The sequence below is a fragment of the Melopsittacus undulatus genome, chromosome 4 (assembly GCF_012275295.1).
Source record: "Melopsittacus undulatus isolate bMelUnd1 chromosome 4, bMelUnd1.mat.Z, whole genome shotgun sequence".
NCBI lineage: Eukaryota > Metazoa > Chordata > Aves > Psittaciformes > Psittaculidae > Melopsittacus > Melopsittacus undulatus.
The window spans coordinates 20769697-20791799 of NC_047530.1; the positions used below are offsets into that span (position 1 = coordinate 20769697).

At 44.9% G+C, this 22103-nt stretch overlaps 1 protein-coding gene across 1 annotated transcript in view; it reads left to right on the top strand.

Moving 5' to 3' along the window:
- Positions 1-22103, top strand: part of AHNAK2 (AHNAK nucleoprotein 2) — a 57376-nt gene that overhangs the window by 17723 nt on the left and 17550 nt on the right. Inside the window, exons 2-9 of the mRNA XM_034062518.1 lie at positions 11134-11204; positions 12019-12108; positions 12457-12510; positions 13099-13240; positions 14037-14218; positions 15001-18823; positions 19964-21007; positions 21056-22099. Of these exons, the coding sequence (XP_033918409.1) occupies positions 13105-13240; positions 14037-14218; positions 15001-18823; positions 19964-21007; positions 21056-22099 (6229 nt within the window). The 5' untranslated portion in view covers positions 11134-11204; positions 12019-12108; positions 12457-12510; positions 13099-13104. The remainder of the gene's footprint in view (positions 1-11133; positions 11205-12018; positions 12109-12456; positions 12511-13098; positions 13241-14036; positions 14219-15000; positions 18824-19963; positions 21008-21055; positions 22100-22103) is intronic.

The window sequence follows — 22103 nt, forward strand, 5'->3', positions numbered from 1 at the left end:
AAGGAGAAGGAATGTGGAAAGTTGATTTGTGTGAGCTTTGTGGGACTTATCTGCAGTAAACACCCACCTACCTCCACTTCTAGGGAAGTCCTGGTAAGAGCTGAATTCACAGCTATCTCACGGGAAGGACAGTAGGAATCAACTGCCTGGTGCTCTGGGAGGAAGCAAGCTTTGCATTCACTTTCCAAGCCTAGTTTGTTATGTAAGTGGTTTCTTTTAGAGGGAGAAAAGCTGCAACATGCCTAATTAATATTTGGATAACCAAATAACTGCAGAGTAGTTTCTACTAGGGCTTCTGAAGCTGGTAAGCAAGAGAAGAGCATTTCACTTGCAACATGCCCTTATGCCCTTCTTAAAATCCAGACCATCCAGATGGACAGATTTTAGCTAGGTATTTGTGCAACTATTTACAGCACTGGTAGGGTCTTGATCACAAGTAGAAACAGTATATCCAAACAGAGAAAACTGTGGAGAGTCCTAGGAGATAAAACTGTTGAGGATCACAGTGGATTAGACCAGTCTTTATTGCTTTATTTGGCTACGAATCTATAACTTGATTTTGCCCTGTCCAAAAGGATAGTAAGAAATTTTGTTTCAGTCCAGGAGCTAGAATATATACAACAACAATTGCTAAAAATTTATTCCTTTCTTTTACTGACTGTGAGAATAGAGGGCCTGCAGCCCTGGAAAGATTGTAACTGGCAGTTATCAGAGAGGGTCCTATTGTCACACCATCATCACAATAAATATACTTTCTATATGAATTCCATGGTGTTCTGGTGTAAAACACATGCTGGAAACCGATTCTGTCATGTAGAACCTGAGAGAGAGGAAAATTCCTGCCTAAGACAAGCAAACACACAGATACAGAGCAGGACATTACACCCAACCTCCAGGCAATCATTAGACTAAAACTACAGAGATAATGCAGAAATTGTACTTATGATACGGAACTATCAGGTAGAGGAAACAGCACTGAAACTCTGGCTGTCTTGTGGGTGCCATGAACGTTTCTCCAGCTGCCTTTTTCACCCTGCCACTTGCAGCTGTATTTTAACTAGCCAGAGGAGGGATGGTCCAGGAGAGGCAAATTCAGGTATCAACCACTGCTGCCCGCTTTGCTGTCTCTTTTGAACATCATTCTAATCATCTCACCACCAACACTGGTTGAGAGCTTCTTTTCAAACACTGCCTTACTCCCACAGAATGTTATTCTGTTTTAGCAATGAGTGAAATATCAGACTAATAAAATACTTTAGTAAATATTCTATTCTTGTACCAAAAAAGTGACGTGGAAAAAAGAACTGGCTGGATGGTCGCAGGCAAAAAGTTGTGGTCAATGGCTCAATGTCCAGCTGGAAGCCACTAACAAGTGGTGTCCCTCAGGGACTGGTGTTGGGACCAGTCTTGTTCAACATCTTTGTTGGTGACATGGACAGTGGGATTGAGTGCGCCCTCAGCAAGTTTGCCGATGACACCAAGCTGTGTGGTTCTGTTGATACACTGGAGGGAAGGAATGCCATCCAGAGGGACCTTGACACGCTTGTAAAGTGGGCTGATACCAACCTCATGAAGTTTAACCATGCTAAGTGCAAGGTCCTACACCTGGGTCAGGGCAATCCCAGGCACAGCTGCAGGTTGGGCAGAGAAGAGATTCAGAGCAGCCCTGCGGAGAAGGACTTGGGGGTGTTGGTCGATGAGAAAATGAACATGAGCCGGCTTCAGTGTGCACTCGCAGACCAGAAAGCCAACTGTATCCTGGGCTGAATCAAAAGGAGCATGACCAGCAGATCGAAGGAGGTGATCCTGCCCCTCTACTCTGCTCTTGTGAGACCTCACTTGAAGTATTGTGTGCAGTTCTGGTGTCCTCAACATAAAAAGGACGTGGAACTGTTAGAACAAGTCCAGAGGAGGGCCATGAGGATGATCAGGGGACTGGAGCACCTCCTGTATGAAGACAGGCTGAGAAAGTTGGGGCTGTTCAGCCTGGAGAAGAGAAGGCTGTGTGGAGACCTCATAGCAGCCTTCCAGTATCTGAAGGGGACCTGTAAGGATGCTGGGGAGGGACTCTTCATTAAGGACTGTAGTGATAGGACAAGGGGCAATGGATTAAAACTTAAACAGGGGAAGTTTAAATTGGATATAAGGAAGAAATTCTTTCCTGTTAGGGTGGTGAGGTACTGGAATGGGTTGCCCAGGGAGGTTGTGAATGCTCCATCTCTGGCAGTGTTCAAGGCCAGGTTGGACAGAGCCTTGGGTGACATGGTTTAGTGTGAGGTGTCCCTTCCCATGGCAAGGGGGTTGGAACTAGATGATCTTAAGGTCCTTTCCAACCCTAACTATTCTATGATTCTATGATCTGGCCAAATTACATTTCTTATGTAGCCAAATAACAAAAAAAATGGTTATAGCTGGATGAAACTCATTAAACCAGAATCTGGGAAATTTCAAATTGACGTTTGGGGAGGGGAGGAGGGGGAAGGTCCTGTGTGCCTTTCATGTTTAAATATGACTCAGGCTGAGAAAGTCTGCATAGAGCCCCACCAGAGTGATTTATTCTCATTCTCTGAAATGTCCTATGGATTCTATTAGGTTTATCTTTACCATCAGAGGAAAGATGGACCACTGTAAGAATAAAGAGCTCCTTTGATCAGTCTCACTAAGGGTTTTGCTCCTAAAGTGTGAGCAGGCATGCTTTCAATAGTTTTAAATCTGTGGGCAGAGCTTATCAATAAACACACACTCATGGGAAAGCCATTCACTCTCCTTTTCATCTGGGGGCTGTTAGTTTCTCTTTTTATGGTAGTGTTTATATCTGTTCTTAGTTGCCAGTGCTCTTTCACATCTTCCCTGGTATTAGTCAACCTGTAGAAAATGCTCTATAAAATCCTGCAGAGCTCAGAATGGTTTGTAAGGAACCTTAATTCCCTACATTTTTCTAGTTGGATGCACTTTGCACAATGAAGTACAGTTCCTTTTGATAAAAGTAGGGGCTAACTGCACAAATAGGTCTCCAGCCAGGCAAGGAGACCAATGATTGTAACTTACGTACATTTTTCTGTTTTCAGAAGATTTTGAGATGAGATGAAGACTTTTAATGAAGTACTCTAGCTGCCGACAAGGGCAGCTTAACATACCAAGGCGTTGAATCAAAACATCTTGTCCATGCCTTGAATGGAAGGAAACTATTCACACGTTGGTTATTTGGGAGTAGCTGCTCCTTTAGCTCTGTTGTGCTACAAGCCCCTGCTTTTGGCTCCAAAGCCTAAGCTGCATTCATCACAGCACAAGTATGCAGCCCAGTGACACGGAGTGCAGCCAGGGGGCATTACCAAACCAAATGCAAAACAAAGGCAGGAGTATACCTTGAACACAGGCCTAGCTGGTTGTGATTGCATCCTGCAGATAACAGCAGCACAGTCTTTTAATTCCAAACTAGTTCTTTGTCTTCATCCCAGAGAAAGTTAGGGAGACTAGAATTTCAGGGCTTGGTGGGGTGGGTCCTACTCCCAGCACAGGGCAAAAGGGAAACACTGAAAGGGAGGTGCTATTCCTCACTTTATCACTTCTGAGTCAGAACAGCTGCTTTTCCACTGTGGCAATTGCTCATTTGGAGCTGACAAGCTGGTCCGTCTAGCTGGAGCTATTGGGTGCCCCCCGCTGTCTCTCTGGCAGTGGTTCAAGGGAAGTAACACTACATTCCTGTGATGGAAGGCTGGGAGAGGCAGCCTGCTCTGTGACATTGCTGCCGTGTCTCCCCATTGCCACGAATCCTGCCCAGATAGAGTGACAGCCGCGGCATTCCCACTGCGGTCCTGCCGTGCCCCAGAGCCCTGCCCAGCAGTTGTTGCAACTCAGTCTGTGGTATCTTGCAGGACAATGGAATGAATCCTGGTCCTTGGCATGTGCTGGGAAATCTCTGTAGAAGATGAATCTCTTGATCCCCAGCATATTTGGAGCTGCTTACTGGGAATGCCACGGGACTACTGGAGTTTATGGTCAAGCCTACACAGATTGTGCAAGAGCCTGTGAGGTGCTTTAAACCTCGTGGCAGCTTCCTCAAGGAACAGGTTGCCTGCACAGATTTTATTTGCAGACACTTTCAGATTCTTATCTTTGCCAACTGATGCTTGCAGGATCGTTTTCCTCAAGCATTGCTTTCTTGAAAGGACATGACTCCTCCACCAAACTGCTCAGGAGGAGTTGGGTGTTGGGGATAATTGCCCTGAACTGTCACAGCCAACCCCCTCACACTGAGCAACTCTGCAACACTCCTGTGTTCCCAGTTTCTCTTGTTCATGTTCTTTACACTTCGTGTTTGCACTCCAGGAAATTCATAGCAGAACCCAAGGTATGATGTTAGAGCAGATGTTCTTTGCCATGTAGCTTCCAGACAGCAGTTCTGGACAACAAACTTAACATGCTTTCTCTCTTTTTAAGAGTAGACCTTGAAGCATTACAGCATCACTAGGCTTTTAGTCCTCTTTAATGTAGCCCTAGGTCACCACTTCTATTTGTAATTTGAGCTGAATACAAAAGCCCTGGGGGAAACAAAGAGAAATAGTGAAAAATTTCAGGCCACTGCTGAGTAACTTGTAGATATTACTCAGTGCTTGTATGTATCATTAGCACAACATTTTTAGTGCAGGGATAAGCAAATCCCAGCTTGTCAGGCCAATTGATGCAGTTAGCAGAACACAAAGATCTGCTTGTGTATTCAGAGATATTTAGCACAGCTAATTTTGGAAAGTGGTGAAAATAATTCTTTAAATGCCAAAAATTCATATTCTTATCCAGAAAATGGTAGCTGAGCTGGAAAAGGTGGTCCTTTTCCTGTCATTGAGACACTGACTGTGAGGGCTTTAAAAAAAAAATAAAATCAGATTTAGACCATTTTCCAGTAATGGGAGCTTTAAAGAAACGAACCAACCAACCAAAAAAGGAATAGTTTATATCCTTGATAATACTGCCTATATGAGTGACATTTTAATTAGCTGGTTGAGCTACATTTTTAATCAGTCTCTGGTCTTTTGGGATATCCTGGAAAATCCAAAGAACCCATTGCAAGGCGTATTAATTCTGTAACTTATCAAAGTAATCGAGACAGTGGATTGGGATGGGAAAATAAAAAAAGCAGGCAGGAAATCTGAAGCACTGAGCTTGCCAAAGAAAAGGTATGGTGTTTGAATTGCTGCCTTTTTGCTTATAACCCAAAAGTAAAAATTTCTCTTAGTAAACTAAAGTCAGGTGAACTTATCTATCTGAAAAAATGCTCTTGAGAGGCCAAGATGAATGCCAAGCATGTGCATAGTGTTCCTGTTATCAAGTGCCTTCCTGAACTGGGACCCACAATTTGAAGTATTCTAACTATTCTAAATATTCCCTATTTCAGATATAAGAGGGAATCAGAAGGGACTGTGGGGCTTCACAGCAGCAGTGCTCAGGCGGCTGTGAGAGCTCTGAGGGAAGAAAAGGAATCCCAGTAATTACGATACCTGCTAGAGAGGGAGAAGAAGCTGTAGGGAAAAAAAAAACAGGCTCACTACCCGTTTTGAGAAAGGGATTTAATTTTGAAAATAGGAGGGATTCTGGAGCAGTGCATGGGGAGTAACAGACCCATGACAGGGTGCCTGGGGCACAGGGGACAGGCACATGTACAGTTACCGGGACTGATGGCTGCAGGAAGAGAGGTCTGATACAGCAGCCAGCTAAAGTTGTCCCTGACAGCTGCGATGCACAGTCTTATTTACAAGACATTAGCACACAAGGGGCAACTGTGAAATCTGCTGACCTACATGTGTAAACTCTTTGCTGGGTCAGACACAGTGCCAACGAACAATGACAATTATATATATTAAATTATTATTGTTGTTGGTTGCCTTGCAGCTGTTCACTCCTCCTTCTCATTAAAAAGACAAATCAGGTTATGTGCCCAGAGTGTGCTTTGAACTGTCAGAAAAAAAAACGATCTGAAGATGTCCCAGCCTTGCCCACATGGCAAAGCACAGGTCTTCTGGCTATCAACACAAAGCTCTTAATTTCCACAGTACTGCACAAACAGGGCTGTTCATTTCTTATCATAGCTAAGAAAGGGTAACTATCAAACACCAAAATCCTAGTAAAGAAAAGGCACAGGTTGTGACCTTCATGTATTAACAAATAGTAATAAACAAGTGAGCAAAACATACAAGTTTTCATCTGTAGATAGATGTTTACCACAGGTCACATTTCTGTCTGTTAAGAGAGACAATTTGTTGAAGTAGTTCACACCAGTCAGTACACAGTGAATCTCTTCTCCTGGTGAAGATATTGCTCGAGAATAAGCAATATTTTACCTGCATCTTCGAAAGGCATATGTGCATTGCAACCAATGCACATACAAAACTTGTCAGTTTTAACTGAGGTACATTAAAATCCTAGGGAAAACAACACAACAAGAGCATTTTAGTTATTTTTGACAAAAAAAAAGAACAAAATTAAATAAACTCGAACAAAACAAAGTCACTTTCAGCAGGAAAGATAATGCCAAAGAAGTTAAGGAAAAAATGTAGAAAAAATATCACAGCAAATTACTTAAATTCATGGCATTCATATGTAAACATAAGTTTAGCATACAATCTTAGAAAGCAGAAAGCCCACATCTAAGAACTGAAGAGAAATCTGTAAGCAAGGGATCCAGGATGATCAGCAAAGGACATTATTGTTCCTTTTTATTTTTTTTTAACAACATCTCCACTGTTCTCGTTTGATGTATTATTTCATTTTAATGTATACAGATTATGGTAATTTTATATGCAAATGTCCTAATTAAAGCTAAGTTTCACTTCAGTTTATACAGTATGTTAAAACCCACTTGACTTGAATTCAATGATGCTGTCAAATTCGAAATTGATTATAATGTCTTAAATGTAGTTTTGGAGACTGTTACCCACAAAATAGGAATACAAAAAAACCCAGGTTTTTTATATTTTTGTGGGGTTTACCCACAACAGTCCAGCAGGGTTGCTAGATTAAAGATAAATTGTTGTTTTTTTAATTGCATTTAAAAAAAGCAAATACACTTTTCAGTCACATGATATGAAAATGTTCCAGCCTATATAACTCCTACTGTGTGCTTTCAAAAAATTCCCTTGTTCTGAAGTCAGTTCAGTGGCTCTTAGAAGTACTCACTGATGTAAATTCCATCTTGTTTATGAAAAGATTTTGAACAAAGCATTGATTGTTCAGGGTTTATAAAAAAGGTTAAAACCTATAAAATTTTGGCATTGCTGCTATTTGGGGCACGAGAATGACATGCATATAAATCAGATTGGCACAGTCTGTTATACAAGGAAAGAAGGCTTTGCTGAAAATGGAACTCATTGATGTACTGTAATTCCCCTCTTTTATAGATTTGTTCTTAAAGTATTCTGAATTGGGAAAAAAATTTGAAACAAATCTTAGTCTACAGTAGGAATCAGGGGCACAAGAGGTCTCTTGTGATGTGGGTCAATGATGGTAGAAGGGCAGAGTAGGCAGAGTTTGGGGAAATCAGGGTGGATGGAAAAGCCTCGGTGGGAAGCTCTGGGAAGAGAGGTCATTTGTATAGCTGATGTCCCTCCATGCAGTCTCAGTCACATCTCTATTAGACTTGGGGGTAGTTGTCGTTTGATTTTGTAAGAAAGAGTCCTACTATCATAATTTACAAGAGGTAACAGTCTACTAAAGGCTTTCACAGCAGTCTGTGATCTAAACTTCCTACCCATCATTATGATGGTGAGAGAGACCTTTTAAGATAGCAGATTTTCCTCTTAACAGCAGGGGATTTTTCTGGTGATATTTTGGCAAACCTGGATCTGCAGCCCCTCTAGCAAGGCCAGGCAGAGCAATTGCCTGCCAATATTTGGACAAGCATGTGAAGCCACCACAATGCCTCATACACCCGTGGCTTTGCTTGATCAACAGCTGGTGAAAATTAAGAAACTTCTCTCCTGGTCCAGACCCAGATGAAATGACCAGGTCTGTCTCTCTACATTCACACTGATGAAGAGTTGGCAGTGGTTTTTTGTTGCTTTAAAATATCATCCCAATGGGAAACAAGTGTTCAGGTATCACTGCAGGTAGTAATCAAATTCTCTTGGATTTTTGAGTAGCTGGGTCTTAGCAAAAGGAACATTTTGAAATTAGGTTGGTCACCTAATCTTTCTTTTATTTAAAACATCTGCTTTTAAAAGTTTCACCTCTGTTAGAATCTGTAGGATAGGCTCAAAGGGTATGACCCACTGGATGGTAAAAAAGCAATGGCACAAGCTACACAGGACCATCCAAGTCCTGAGAACAGAGCACCTCATATTTTCCTTACTAAAGTTCCAGACAACTAAAAAATCACTGAAGTTACACCACAATAAAACAAGAGAAACAGCAGTGATCCAGCCCAAGAATTCTCCTAGATAATTCTTTCCTTTTTCTCTTCCAGTAGCAGAATTATTGGCAGCCACCAGGGATCTTTGCCGTAGTTATCTTTGAAGTGCTAAGCACAGAAGAGCAAATGCTGTAACAATTCTGTTAAGTCATTCTACTGGACTGCAGGGCTTGTGGGTGGGATTCTCCCAAGTGAAAAATACGGTAATGCCACAAGACTAAGTCTTTACTGTTTCTTGGAATTTTAGTAACAGCTATAGAACTTTCTGCTGGCACTTGAATCTTTACTAGCAATAAGCAAATTAAACAACCAAGCCTCAGTTCTGCAGCTTTTCTCCTTATGTGATGCTTACTAAACCACATGTGGTGAGCAGATTCACAAGTGGATTCTAGAATTTTCAAGCAAAAATGCCTAAATTCAGGTTCAGAAATCCATATGTAAATTTTTTAACAAGGTCATGGTCATTTTCTAATTTTGTTGAGATATCGAATATTGTAAATGCTAAAGATTTTGTAAAAAAAAAAAAATAAAAAAAAAACAACCAAAAACCCAACAACAGAACAAGCCAATCCGATTTATGCAGGTCTTTAATCTGAATTGGGGTCTGCATTAAGATAATTTTCTAGAATTGTCCATTGTAGGCATCAGTACGAATTCTGTGAAGGCTAAAAGAGGCATGATCTGGCAGTCCTGATGTTTTCTCAGATGATCCTAGTTCTGTGGAGCTAAAATACAATCAGGAGACCTGATTAAGATGATGTACGTATAGCTAATGAGGATGCCTTCTATTCTGTCAAGTTTGAAAACTTGTCCCAGAGACTAATGTCGGATATCCCTACTGGCAGCACACTTTATCCGTTCATCTTAACAAAGGGGTCCATCACTGATGACGTGGCATAACTTATTTAAAACCCTGCCTGTACTAAATAATTTAATCTTCAAAAAAGTCAAGGAAAAAAATAAACGTAGATTGAAAAAGTATGAAGAAAGACTAGCAAAATCACAGCCATTCTAACAAGAACTTGCAACTTGTGTTAGGGTGATTGCATGGATGCGTAAGTTGTGCCAGCTTGTCTGTACACACAGCATATAATATCCACATCCATAAGGGTTGTGTTCCAGCCCAAGGATTCTTCATTTAAAGTAGACAATGACTGAGTTGCGCAGTTCTGCTTGTGGCTGTCTTCTCTAGTGTTTGAGCATATTTTTAAGACACATGATCTGTTTAGGAGAGCCAAAACTATATGTATTAATAACAGTTGCAGAACTGGGTGTGAGAGAGCTAGACAGCCTGGTGGCTTGAAAAAATTGAAGCACAGAGACGGTAAAGAGACATAGTTATCAGGACAAGGAGTTATTAGAATAGCCTGTGCATCAGAGAATGTGTAATTTGGCCACAGTGTCCTCTACTGGCTAAACCTGAGTCTCTGAAAACGATGATGCATTCATGCTGCTTTTATTCTTCTGTGCCCAATTTAATATATTTCAAGAGAATCATACTTTCAACAGCCCATCACCTTAACCTTGTCTCTCTCTGCCCTTAATACTTTTAAAAAACAAGAAAGCAAAATCTTTATGGACTATAACATCTTCATGATGTTTACTCTCTGGCTCTTAAGACCTCTGTCAGAATCAAGGAAGAGTTTCAAGATGGGAAATTTAAATAAATTTAATATAATGGCAATTAATGAGTTTCTAATTACTGATTCTGAAACTAAAAAGCAAACAAAAAAAATATGTAAGGAAAAACACCTCAGCTCCCCTCCATGTACATCTCTGCTCTTTCTGGTCTCCAATAACCTCACTGTGGGCTACACTCTGTCTCTCTGGGGACATGAGGGCTGGTGCAGGAGACTGGGGTCAGCAGATGGTGGCTGCTTTTCTTTTTCCACTCCTTGCTTTGAGTTCAGTTGCCCAGGTTAGGTTCCTCTAGCATCTGCTGACCCACAAGAGTCGAGCCTTCTCCTCTCTGCCTTTGCTTGGGCAGCTTTTCTTCCTCTAGTCCTTACTCAAGATCATATTTTGCTTCAGCATTTCCCCTGCTCTGCCATCTCTTCTTTCTCCTCCTGTTCTGGTGTGGTCTTCTCTGTCTTTCTCTTCTTCTACTGCTTCTTCTCAGCATTTACCACTCTTCCTTAAACATGTTCACAGTGTGGTTTGTTACCTCCTCCCACAGAGACCATCCCACAGCCACACCCTGTCAAACCCCTGCTGATTCTGCCCAATACACACCCAATACCCCAGTTGGTAACAAAAAAAAAAAAGCAACAAAAAACCTAAAAAACGAAAAATCTGTCTAGCTTCTAGTTCTACATTTTCTGGGGATTTTCTCCTTCACAAAAGTCTTTACATGTCTGAATATGACCATTTCTGGTATCCTTGGAAAGATCAGCCTGATGAGATCTGAGACCCTGGAACAAGTTGCCCAGGGAAGCTGTAGAGCTGTAGATTCTCCATCCCTGGAAGTGTTCAAGGCAAGGTTGGATGGGGCTTTAAGCAACTTGCTCAGTGAGAGGTGTGGGGGGGGGGAGTTTAGAACTATATGGCCTTTAAGGTCCTTCCAACCCAACCCATTCTATGATTCTATGAATCTAAATGAAAGCATGCCTTTCTACAGCTAGCCCATGCACGTCCCTTGGGTGTGCTGCTCCAGAGAGCTTCAGCTTACAGGCTGACTTCTTTGTGCTGTGTGTGGCTCCTGCAGATACCAATAACCAGTATGTTGCTTTCAGGCTCTGGACGACAGCTGAGACCAGCTGAGTCTCTAGGAGATGGTGATGCAGATGCAGAGGATGAAGATTCTGTGAGTTTCATACAGTTTTTTTTGTTTGGTTGGTTGTTTTTTTTTGGGGGGGGGTGGGATTCAGCAGTTGCTTTGTTAAAAATGGATCTTAAATATTTTGTTTATAGCTGGGTCTTGCTGGTGATTTCTCTCCCCATCAAAAATGCTTTTTTTTTTTGCTTGGAATACTCCTGCCAGCTCAAAAGCCAGAATGATGCTCCAATGTAAAGTAATCTGTGCTTTGCCGTGATTCACCAGCATACATTTAATAAGACTTAACAAACTATTACACGCAATTACATTACTGTTGACTACAGTAACTTCTTCAAAGCTTTAGCTGGTTTGTTTTCCCTGTTGTTTGACTCCAGAAGCATGCCAAGTGCTTGTCAGCAGAAATTCCTGATTGGACTCTTCCAACATTTGCATGGTTTTAGAGGGCAATAGAGTTTGAAGCAGCAGGATGCAAAAGTTAGGTGTACAAAGAAAGCAGAGGAGAGAATTTTTATTGCCTTTTAAAATTTTTGCTGTTGATCTGTCAGTATTTTCAGTCTTTTCAGCCCACAGATGTGTACAATACAGAATGAAAACCCAAATCAGCACACCATTGTTTTTATTTCCTGGGAGTCTCTCTGTGTTCTTGGGTAACATCCTTAAATGAGAAGTGTATTTATTCTTAACCTAAGAAAAGAGATACTGGTTATTCTACATTCATCATTATTAATGAGAGATTTGTACAAAGAAGGAGACTACACCTAAATAGAAACCTGTCCTAAAAAAAATTGGTCACTTTTTAATACTTTATGTTCCTTTCCCTCCACTCATTTCTTTTGCACAGGTTAATGAAGTGGCAGTAGAAGACATCCGTCCAAGGCCACAAGGATCCTCTCCAGTTTATGAATATCCCATAGAAGAAGAATATTTAAAGGCAAGACAAATAAATGAAAAAAATGTATGTTCACAAAGATCAAAGCATGAGAAATATGCTACATGAGTAACATGCAGAAAAGCCCCCAAATGTATTGGTCTCTGGCATTCATTCACGCAAATTTTGGTACAATGCATGGGGTCTTAGCATCTAATTTACTACTGGGAATAATATACTTGAATAATTCATGCTGTACATTGCACTTGTAGATACCAGTTTCACTTTGTTGCCACTAAGGTCAGCATGAGTTCTTAGTGTTAACCAGGAATTTTAACTGATTTTTTGACTTTTGTTCTACTTTACAACAGCATGACTTCTGAATGCTAAATAATTGCAAATTTTTTTCAGCTTCAAGAAGAAAAAAAGTATTCTACAGATAAATTGAAACAGAGTCATCCAGAGGTTGGTATAAAAGCACTCTGTAGTTTTAGGCATGTGGCTTGCAAAGTATTAAGGTCTGTTACAACACACAGATGTAGATGGATGGACAGAGGGAAAGATGAATGGGGAGAGAATCACTTTAGACTTGTTTTGACCAGGAACTCCACAAATTGCCTAGTTGTGGCACAGACATGAACACTTGTTCTATTATGATATTTTCACAATCCTTTTTAGCATTCTTTGGCCTTCTCTGGTTTCAGTATAGTACAGAATTAACTCTTAGTCTGACTTTTCTAGCATATTGACTCTAATTCAGGTTTAACATCTTCACAGAAAATAAAATCTTTCAGCTCTAAAAGATGCTATATGTATCACATTTTAAAATTGTAATTTATTTTCCCTATAGCCCTGATCTATCATAACCCTAACATGCATTTAGTTCTAATGTAGAAGAGAATCAAACCCACAATGAACAAGCACATTCTCAATTTTAGATGATCTTTATTGAGCTACTAAAAATAAAGCTAGGAGATTTAATTTTTTATAGTAATATAGAAAACTGATACAAATGAATAAAACTTATAAATTCACATCTTTTTCTGTATCTAGGAGACAATGGAAGTGACCCTGAAAACGGAAGTGGAAGCTGGTGCTAGTGGTTTTAGTGTGATAGGGGGAGGAAATGAAGGAATATTTATTAAAAAAGTACTGAAAGAGTCTCCTGCTTCAAAAATATTTAGCCTGAGAGAAGGTACAGTCTGATTTTCTGGTTTTTTGCTTGTTGGTTTCTTGTGTTTTTTTTTTTATATATATATTTTAAAATAATCAAGTATGTAGCTGTGTGTGCGCATAGATACCTACATGATCTGCCATCTTTTTGGGTAATAGAAATAGTAGATCCTAAACCAAATAATGTTGTGTGAGCTTAAGCTTTCCATATTAATAATTTCAAAGATCAGTTTCTTAATAATATGATTTTTTTTATACCATGAAAAAAAAAACCCACCAAATTTTTACTGAAAGAGTGAAAAAGGTACATGGAAAGTAATATATACACAACTAAAATGAAAAAAAAAACCAAACCCCAAAAACCCAAATCATAACATTAATGAAGAACCTGCCTTCAATTCTTTCACAAAATAATATGCCACAAAACTACTATAAATAACGATTTAAACAAAAACAAAAGTCCAAAGTTTAAATACTGAAAAATATAAGAAAAAACTATCACTATCAGGGTGGTCAGTCACTGGAACAAGATTTCTAGGAAGGCTGTAAGTTACCATCCTTGGAAATATTCAAAATCTGACTGCACACAGACCTAAGAAACTGGCTGTAGCTAACTGTTCCCTGAGCAGGGCAGATGGACTAGATGATCTCCAGAGGTCCTTTCTAGCCTTAACTATTCTTTGATTCTCTTATGTGAACATAATTCCATATTCTAAATAAATAGGATGTGATTTTTTGTGTGTGTGTGTATTAATTCAACAGAATTTGAAAAACTGCAAGAAAACACTAATCAAAATGATGTTTGATTCCACTTGCAGGTGATCAGCTTCTAAGTGCTACAATATTTTTCGATAATATCAAGTATGAGGATGCACTCAAGATTCTCCAATATTCTGAGCCATATAGAGTCCAATTCAGCCTCAAAAGAAAAATTGCTGGGAAAGAAGAGTTAGAATACACTCACTCTACAGCCCAGTACAAAAAGGAAAGAAGAAGCCAGGTAGATAATTGATTAGTTTAAAAAAATTGGATAACACTTTAGTAATGTAGAAATAGACCAGAAAATACACACTTATACTTAGATATAACACGTAATAATAACACTTAGATATGTGCTTAAACTCAGTAGTATGAATATTCATGAGAAGAAAAAAATCCCATATAATACTTACAGCTTTTTTAATATACTAAGAAAACTATAGGTTTTGGATAAAATCACAATCTGGTGCTAGGGTAGAAAAACATTCTCTAGTGAGGAACCATTCTTTTTTGTTGTTAAATCTCCACTGACAGAATAGGCTCAGATAAGTTCTCTAATATTTACATTCAGTATTGTCCAAAATGTAAAATAACAGTAAATATTTTTCTCAAAAGCTCATAAATGAAATTTTTTCTTAAAAGTGTGTTTAGCCACTGATAAGTGTATAGACGTGATCTGCTCGTAGGTCTCCATCACACTCAAAATTATTTTTCTCTTCATATACATATAAATGTTATGTATATATATATTTATACAGACATACATAAAAATGTTTTGCAAAGAATGCAACCTTCAGAAATCCATCTATTACAGGCATATAATCCATTTTTTAAATGCAATTTCTGCCTGAATTATATACAACATTTTAATGTATTTTATATATATATTTCACATTTTTTTATGTAACGACCAGATACTGTGAATAAAAAGTACATCTATGTATTGTATAATATGTATTTTATTTCATGTTGAATCTATATTTTGTTTAATTTTAATCTTCTGATTACTAATTGTTCTTTCAGGAAAAAGAACTCAGTGACAGCATTCCTGAAGAAACACCCCATGTTTCAGGAAAAGACATTTCAGAAGAAGACAAGGAAACATTAATTGTAAGCCAAAGGGTAGGAAGAAGCAAGAGACCTAAAAAAGATAGGTTGTCATGGCCAAAATTCCAGTCAATCAAAAATAAAAAGATACTGGGGCACAGAAGATCTCATAGTACATCAGATGCATATGAATCTGGTATACAGGATATTTCCCCTACAAGCACAGACACAGAGTCTCAATTTCAACAAGAAGTCCACATCAGAGAAAAAAAAGGAAGCCAAAAGAAACTGAAGTTCCCAAGCATTGGATTCAAAATGCACAGATCCAAACCAGAACCTCAAGACAGGCCAAAAAAAGAAATAAAAACTATGTTGTTAAATGAAAGAGAGAAAATATGTAAAGAAGATATCAGCCTGGAAAATCCTGAAATTGTAACTGTTGAATATACTGCATTGCCTGCTTATGAAACTGAAACAAGAGAGGCACATGAAACTTTAACAAAAGACTTAAAGGATACGCAAAATGGCATTCCATCTCATGCAAAAAAGTGCCCTGAAGTTGAAATAAGCATTAAAAAAGAAAAAGACAAGGACTCAACATCTAAATTTACTGTACCTGAAGTACCAGTTTTAACAACACAGATATCAAAGCCCAGTTTAGAAACACCTGATATGAAAGAAAGCCAAACTAAACAAGTACTGCCAGCCTCCTCAAAATCCCGAAAAAAGAAACAGAAGGGAACAGCAGGTAAAACAGAAGAAGAAAGTGGAATTAATGTAGACATGATGAGACAGAGAACACAAGAATCTATACAGGTAAAAGGTCTAGAAATAGCTGCTAGAGCAGAATTACACACAACTGACACACTGGAAACAAGTGAAAAACAAGCAGAAGACACGCAAATACTAACAATTCAGCAACCAAAATTTGGGATTTCAATGACCAAAACAAAAGAAGCAGAGACTAAAAAGACCAAGCTCGGAAGTGATGTTCCACATTCAGTACCAGAAACAACAGCTGATACGAGTTCAGAGGACAGCAGGAATTTGGGTGTGAATACTGACATGCCTGATGCAGAATCAGAACTTGCTACATGGAAAATAAAAATGCCATCATTAAAAATGAGAAAAACAACTAAAACTGACATGACAATACCAAGAGAAGAAAGCACAACAGAATCAGCAGATACTGTGACGAAGACACTGATAGAGGATGGAATGCCAATAAGTGATAAAACTTCGAAAATGGACTTCAGCATGAAAACAGCAGAAAAAGATATGGAAGGAAAAGAAAGTAAATTCAGACTGCCAAAATTTAAAATGCCTACATTTACCTGGACAACTGCAAAAGATGAGACAGAGCAAACAGAAGGTCACGTAAGAGACGGTGAAGAAAAACTTGTATCTGTAAAAGTAGGAGAAAAACAAGAGATGACTGTATCAGAAGGAGAAATGATGATTCCAAATGGTGAAAATGAAATAGTGAACTTAAAAGGAAAAACAAAAGATAAGCATATAAGAAAAAGGCAAGAAGTACAGCAGGCAAGACTGGAAAATCAAGCTGTAAAAACTTCCTATATAGAAAATCATATAGAAGAGAGAGAAGATACGACTAGAAAACGTGATAGTGAAATAAAAAAAACAGAATTCAATATAACACCACAGAAATTAGTAGAAATAACTGAAACTACGTCAGAAAGCATCAAAGTTGACATCAAAGCTCCCAAGGTGGACATCAGCCTCCCATCTGTCGATGTCACCCTTCCAAAGGCCAGCGTTGAACTGCAGGCGCCTGAGGCAGCCCTGAGCCTCGAAGGGGAAGCCAAAGCCCCGGAGAAGGAGGCCGTGAAGACCAAGGACGGCAAGTTCAAGATGCCCAAGTTCAGCATGCCTTCCTTCGGCTGGTCCAGCAGCAGAGAGGCCAAGGGCACCGTGGCCGCTGACGTGGACGTCAGCCTCAAGGAGCCCCAAGTGACGGTGCCCTCGGGAAGCGCCGAGGTTGAGGCGAGCCTGCCCGCGGCCGAGATGCAAGCGCCAGGAGTGGAGGTGGCGGTCGAGACGGGTGCCGCAGGAGACGGTGAGAAAGGCCGATTTAAGATGCCCGACGTCAAGATGCCCAGCGTCAAGCTGCCCAAAGTCAAAGCTCCCCACGTGCAGGTCAGCCTGCCAAAGGGCGAGGCATCGCTGCCCAAGGCTCAGGCCGAAGTCCCGGAGGGCGAAGCCGCCGTGCAGGGTCCTGACGCCGAAATCGGCCTGGAGGTGGCTCCTGGCAAAGTTGAGAGTGGCGGCATGAAAATACACATGCCGAAAGTCAAGGTGCCCAGCGTGGTCTTCTCCAAGCCGACAGTCAAGGCTCCCAAACTGGACGCAGACGTCTCACTTGACAAAGTCGACGTTAGCCTCCCGGACGCCGGCCTCAAGGCTGGCGACATCAGCATCACGGCCGCGGACATCAAGATGCCCTCCGTGGAAGGCTCCGTTGAGCTCCAGGCGCCTGAGGTAGACCTCAAACCACCTTCAGCCGAAGTCTCCCTGGACACGGCCGAGCTGGAAACCACAGGCCTGAAAGGGAAGTTAAAGATGCCCAAGTTCGACAAGCCCAAATTCGGAGTGTCGCCTCCCAAGGCGGGGGCGCTCGAAGGCCAGGTCAGCCTGCCCAGTGCACAGGTTGACCTCCCGTCCGCCAGTGTGACGGCCGCAGCGGAGGGCACCGCGCTGGGCCTCAAAGGCGACATCCCCAGCGGCAAAAGGGAAGGGGCCGGCTGGAAGCTGGAGAAGCCCTCCCTCACAATGCCCAAAGCGGACATCAAAGCTCCCAAGGTGGACATCAGCCTCCCATCTGTCGATGTCACCCTTCCAAAGGCCAGCGTTGAACTGCAGGCGCCTGAGGCAGCCCTGAGCCTCGAAGGGGAAGCCAAAGCCCCGGAGAAGGAGGCCGTGAAGACCAAGGACGGCAAGTTCAAGATGCCCAAGTTCGGCATGCCTTCCTTCGGCTGGTCCAGCAGCAGAGAGGCCAAGGGCACCGTGGCCGCTGACGTGGACGTCAGCCTCAAGGAGCCCCAAGTGACGGTGCCCTCGGGAAGCGCCGAGGTTGAGGCGAGCCTGCCCGCGGCCGAGATGCAAGCGCCAGGAGTGGAGGTGGCGGTCGAGACGGGTGCCGCAGGAGACGGTGAGAAAGGCCGATTTAAGATGCCCGACGTCAAGATGCCCAGCGTCAAGCTGCCCAAAGTCAAAGCTCCCCACGTGCAGGTCAGCCTGCCAAAGGGCGAGGCATCGCTGCCCAAGGCTCAGGCCGAAGTCCCGGAGGGCGAAGCCGCCGTGCAGGGTCCTGACGCCGAAATCGGCCTGGAGGTGGCTCCTGGCAAAGTTGAGAGTGGCGGCATGAAAATACACATGCCGAAAGTCAAGGTGCCCAGCGTGGTCTTCTCCAAGCCGACAGTCAAGGCTCCCAAACTGGACGCAGACGTCTCACTTGACAAAGTCGACGTTAGCCTCCCGGACGCCGGCCTCAAGGCTGGCGACATCAGCATCACGGCCGCGGACATCAAGATGCCCTCCGTGGAAGGCTCCGTTGAGCTCCAGGCGCCTGAGGTAGACCTCAAACCACCTTCAGCCGAAGTCTCCCTGGACACGGCCGAGCTGGAAACCACAGGCCTGAAAGGGAAGTTAAAGATGCCCAAGTTCGACAAGCCCAAATTCGGAGTGTCGCCTCCCAAGGCGGGGGCGCTCGAAGGCCAGGTCAGCCTGCCCAGTGCACAGGTTGACCTCCCGTCCGCCAGTGTGACGGCCGCAGCGGAGGGCACCGCGCTGGGCCTCAAAGGCGACATCCCCAGCGGCAAAAGGGAAGGGGCCGGCTGGAAGCTGGAGAAGCCCTCCCTCACAATGCCCAAAGCGGACATCAAAGCTCCCAAGGTGGACATCAGCCTCCCATCTGTCGATGTCACCCTTCCAAAGGCCAGCGTTGAACTGCAGGCGCCTGAGGCAGCCCTGAGCCTCGAAGGGGAAGCCAAAGCCCTGGAGAAGGAGGCCGTGAAGACCAAGGACGGCAAGTTCAAGATGCCCAAGTTCGGCATGCCTTCCTTCGGCTGGTCCAGCAGCAGAGAGGCCAAGGGCACCGTGGCCACTGACGTGGACGTCAGCCTCAAGGAGCCCCAAGTGACGGTGCCCTCGGGAAGCGCCGAGGTTGAGGCGAGCCTGCCCGCGGCCGAGATGCAAGCGCCAGGAGTGGAGGTGGCGGTCGAGACGGGTGCCGCAGGAGACGGTGAGAAAGGCCGATTTAAGATGCCCGACGTCAAGATGCCCAGCGTCAAGCTGCCCAAAGTCAAAGCTCCCCACGTGCAGGTCAGCCTGCCAAAGGGCGAGGCATCGCTGCCCAAGGCTCAGGCCGAAGTCCCGGAGGGCGAAGCCGCCGTGCAGGGTCCTGACGCCGAAATCGGCCTGGAGGTGGCTCCTGGCAAAGTTGAGAGTGGCGGCATGAAAATACACATGCCAAAAGTCAAGGTGCCCAGCGTGGTCTTCTCCAAGCCGACAGTCAAGGCTCCCAAACTGGGCGCAGACGTCTCACTTGACAAAGTCGACGTTAGCCTCCCGGACGCCGGCCTCAAGGCTGGCGACATCAGCATCACGGCCGCGGACATCAAGATGCCCTCCGTGGAAGGCTCCATTGAGCTCCAGGCGCCTGAGGTAGACCTCAAACCACCTTCAGCCGAAGTCTCCCTGGACACGGCCGAGCTGGAAACCACAGGCCTGAAAGGGAAGTTAAAGATGCCCAAGTTCGACAAGCCCAAATTCGGAGTGTCGCCTCCCAAGGCGGGGGCGCTCGAAGGCCAGGTCAGCCTGCCCAGTGCACAGGTTGACCTCCCGTCCGCCAGTGTGACGGCCGCAGCGGAGGGCACCGCGCTGGGCCTCAAAGGCGACATCCCCAGCGGCAAAAGGGAAGGGGCCGGCTGGAAGCTGGAGAAGCCCTCCCTCACAATGCCCAAAGCGGACATCAAAGCTCCCAAGGTGGACATCAGCCTCCCATCTGTCGATGTCACCCTTCCAAAGGCCAGCGTTGAACTGCAGGCGCCTGAGGCAGCCCTGAGCCTCGAAGGGGAAGCCAAAGCCCCGGAGAAGGAGGCCGTGAAGACCAAGGACGGCAAGTTCAAGATGCCCAAGTTCGGCATGCCTTCCTTCGGCTGGTCCAGCAGCAGAGAGGCCAAGGGCACCATGGCCGCTGACGTGGACGTCAGCCTCAAGGAGCCCCAAGTGACGGTGCCCTCGGGAAGCGCCGAGGTTGAGGCGAGCCTGCCCGCGGCCGAGATGCAAGCGCCAGGAGTGGAGGTGGCGGTCGAGACGGGTGCCGCAGGAGACGGTGAGAAAGGCCGATTTAAGATGCCCGACGTCAAGATGCCCAGCGTCAAGCTGCCCAAAGTCAAAGCTCCCCACGTGCAGGTCAGCCTGCCAAAGGGCGAGGCATCGCTGCCCAAGGCTCAGGCCGAAGTCCCGGAGGGCGAAGCCGCCGTGCAGGGTCCTGACGCCGAAATCGGCCTGGAGGTGGCTCCTGGCAAAGTTGAGAGTGGCGGCATGAAAATACACATGCCGAAAGTCAAGGTGCCCAGCGTGGTCTTCTCCAAGCCGACAGTCAAGGCTCCCAAACTGGACGCAGACGTCTCACTTGACAAAGTCGACGTTAGCCTCCCGGACGCCGGCCTCAAGGCTGGCGACATCAGCATCACGGCCGCGGACATCAAGATGCCCTCCGTGGAAGGCTCCGTTGAGCTCCAGGCGCCTGAGGTAGACCTCAAACCACCTTCAGCCGAAGTCTCCCTGGACACGGCCGAGCTGGAAACCACAGGCCTGAAAGGGAAGTTAAAGATGCCCAAGTTCGACAAGCCCAAATTCGGAGTGTCGCCTCCCAAGGCGGGGGCGCTCGAAGGCCAGGTCAGCCTGCCCAGTGCACAGGTTGACCTCCCGTCCGCCAGTGTGACGGCCGCAGCGGAGGGCACTGCGCTGGGCCTCAAAGGCGACATCCCCAGCGGCAAAAGGGAAGGGGCCGGCTGGAAGCTGGAGAAGCCCTCCCTCACAATGCCCAAAGCGGACATCAAAGCTCCCAAGGTGGACATCAGCCTCCCATCTGTCGATGTCACCCTTCCAAAGGCCAGCGTTGAACTGCAGGCGCCTGAGGCAGCCCTGAGCCTCGAAGGGGAAGCCAAAGCCCCGGAGAAGGAGGCCGTGAAGACCAAGGACGGCAAGTTCAAGATGCCCAAGTTCGGCATGCCTTCCTTCGGCTGGTCCAGCAGCAGAGAGGCCAAGGGCACCATGGCCGCTGACGTGGACGTCAGCCTCAAGGAGCCCCAAGTGACGGTGCCCTCGGGAAGCGCCGAGGTTGAGGCGAGCCTGCCCGCGGCCGAGATGCAAGCGCCAGGAGTGGAGGTGGCGGTCGAGACGGGTGCCGCAGGAGACGGTGAGAAAGGCCGATTTAAGATGCCCGACGTCAAGATGCCCAGCGTCAAGCTGCCCAAAGTCAAAGCTCCCCACGTGCAGGTCAGCCTGCCAAAGGGCGAGGCATCGCTGCCCAAGGCTCAGGCCGAAGTCCCGGAGGGCGAAGCCGCCGTGCAGGGTCCTAACGCCGAAATCGGCCTGGAGGTGGCTCCTGGCAAAGTTGAGAGTGGCGGCATGAAAATACACATGCCGAAAGTCAAGGTGCCCAGCGTGGTCTTCTCCAAGCCGACAGTCAAGGCTCCCAAACTGGACGCAGACGTCTCACTTGACAAAGTCGACGTTAGCCTCCCGGACGCCGGCCTCAAGGCTGGCGACATCAGCATCACGGCCGCGGACATCAAGATGCCCTCCGTGGAAGGCTCCGTTGAGCTCCAGGCGCCTGAGGTAGACCTCAAACCACCTTCAGCCGAAGTCTCCCTGGACACGGCCGAGCTGGAAACCACAGGCCTGAAAGGGAAGTTAAAGATGCCCAAGTTCGACAAGCCCAAATTCGGAGTGTCGCCTCCCAAGGCGGGGGCGCTCGAAGGCCAGGTCAGCCTGCCCAGTGCACAGGTTGACCTCCCGTCCGCCAGTGTGACGGCCGCAGCGGAGGGCAC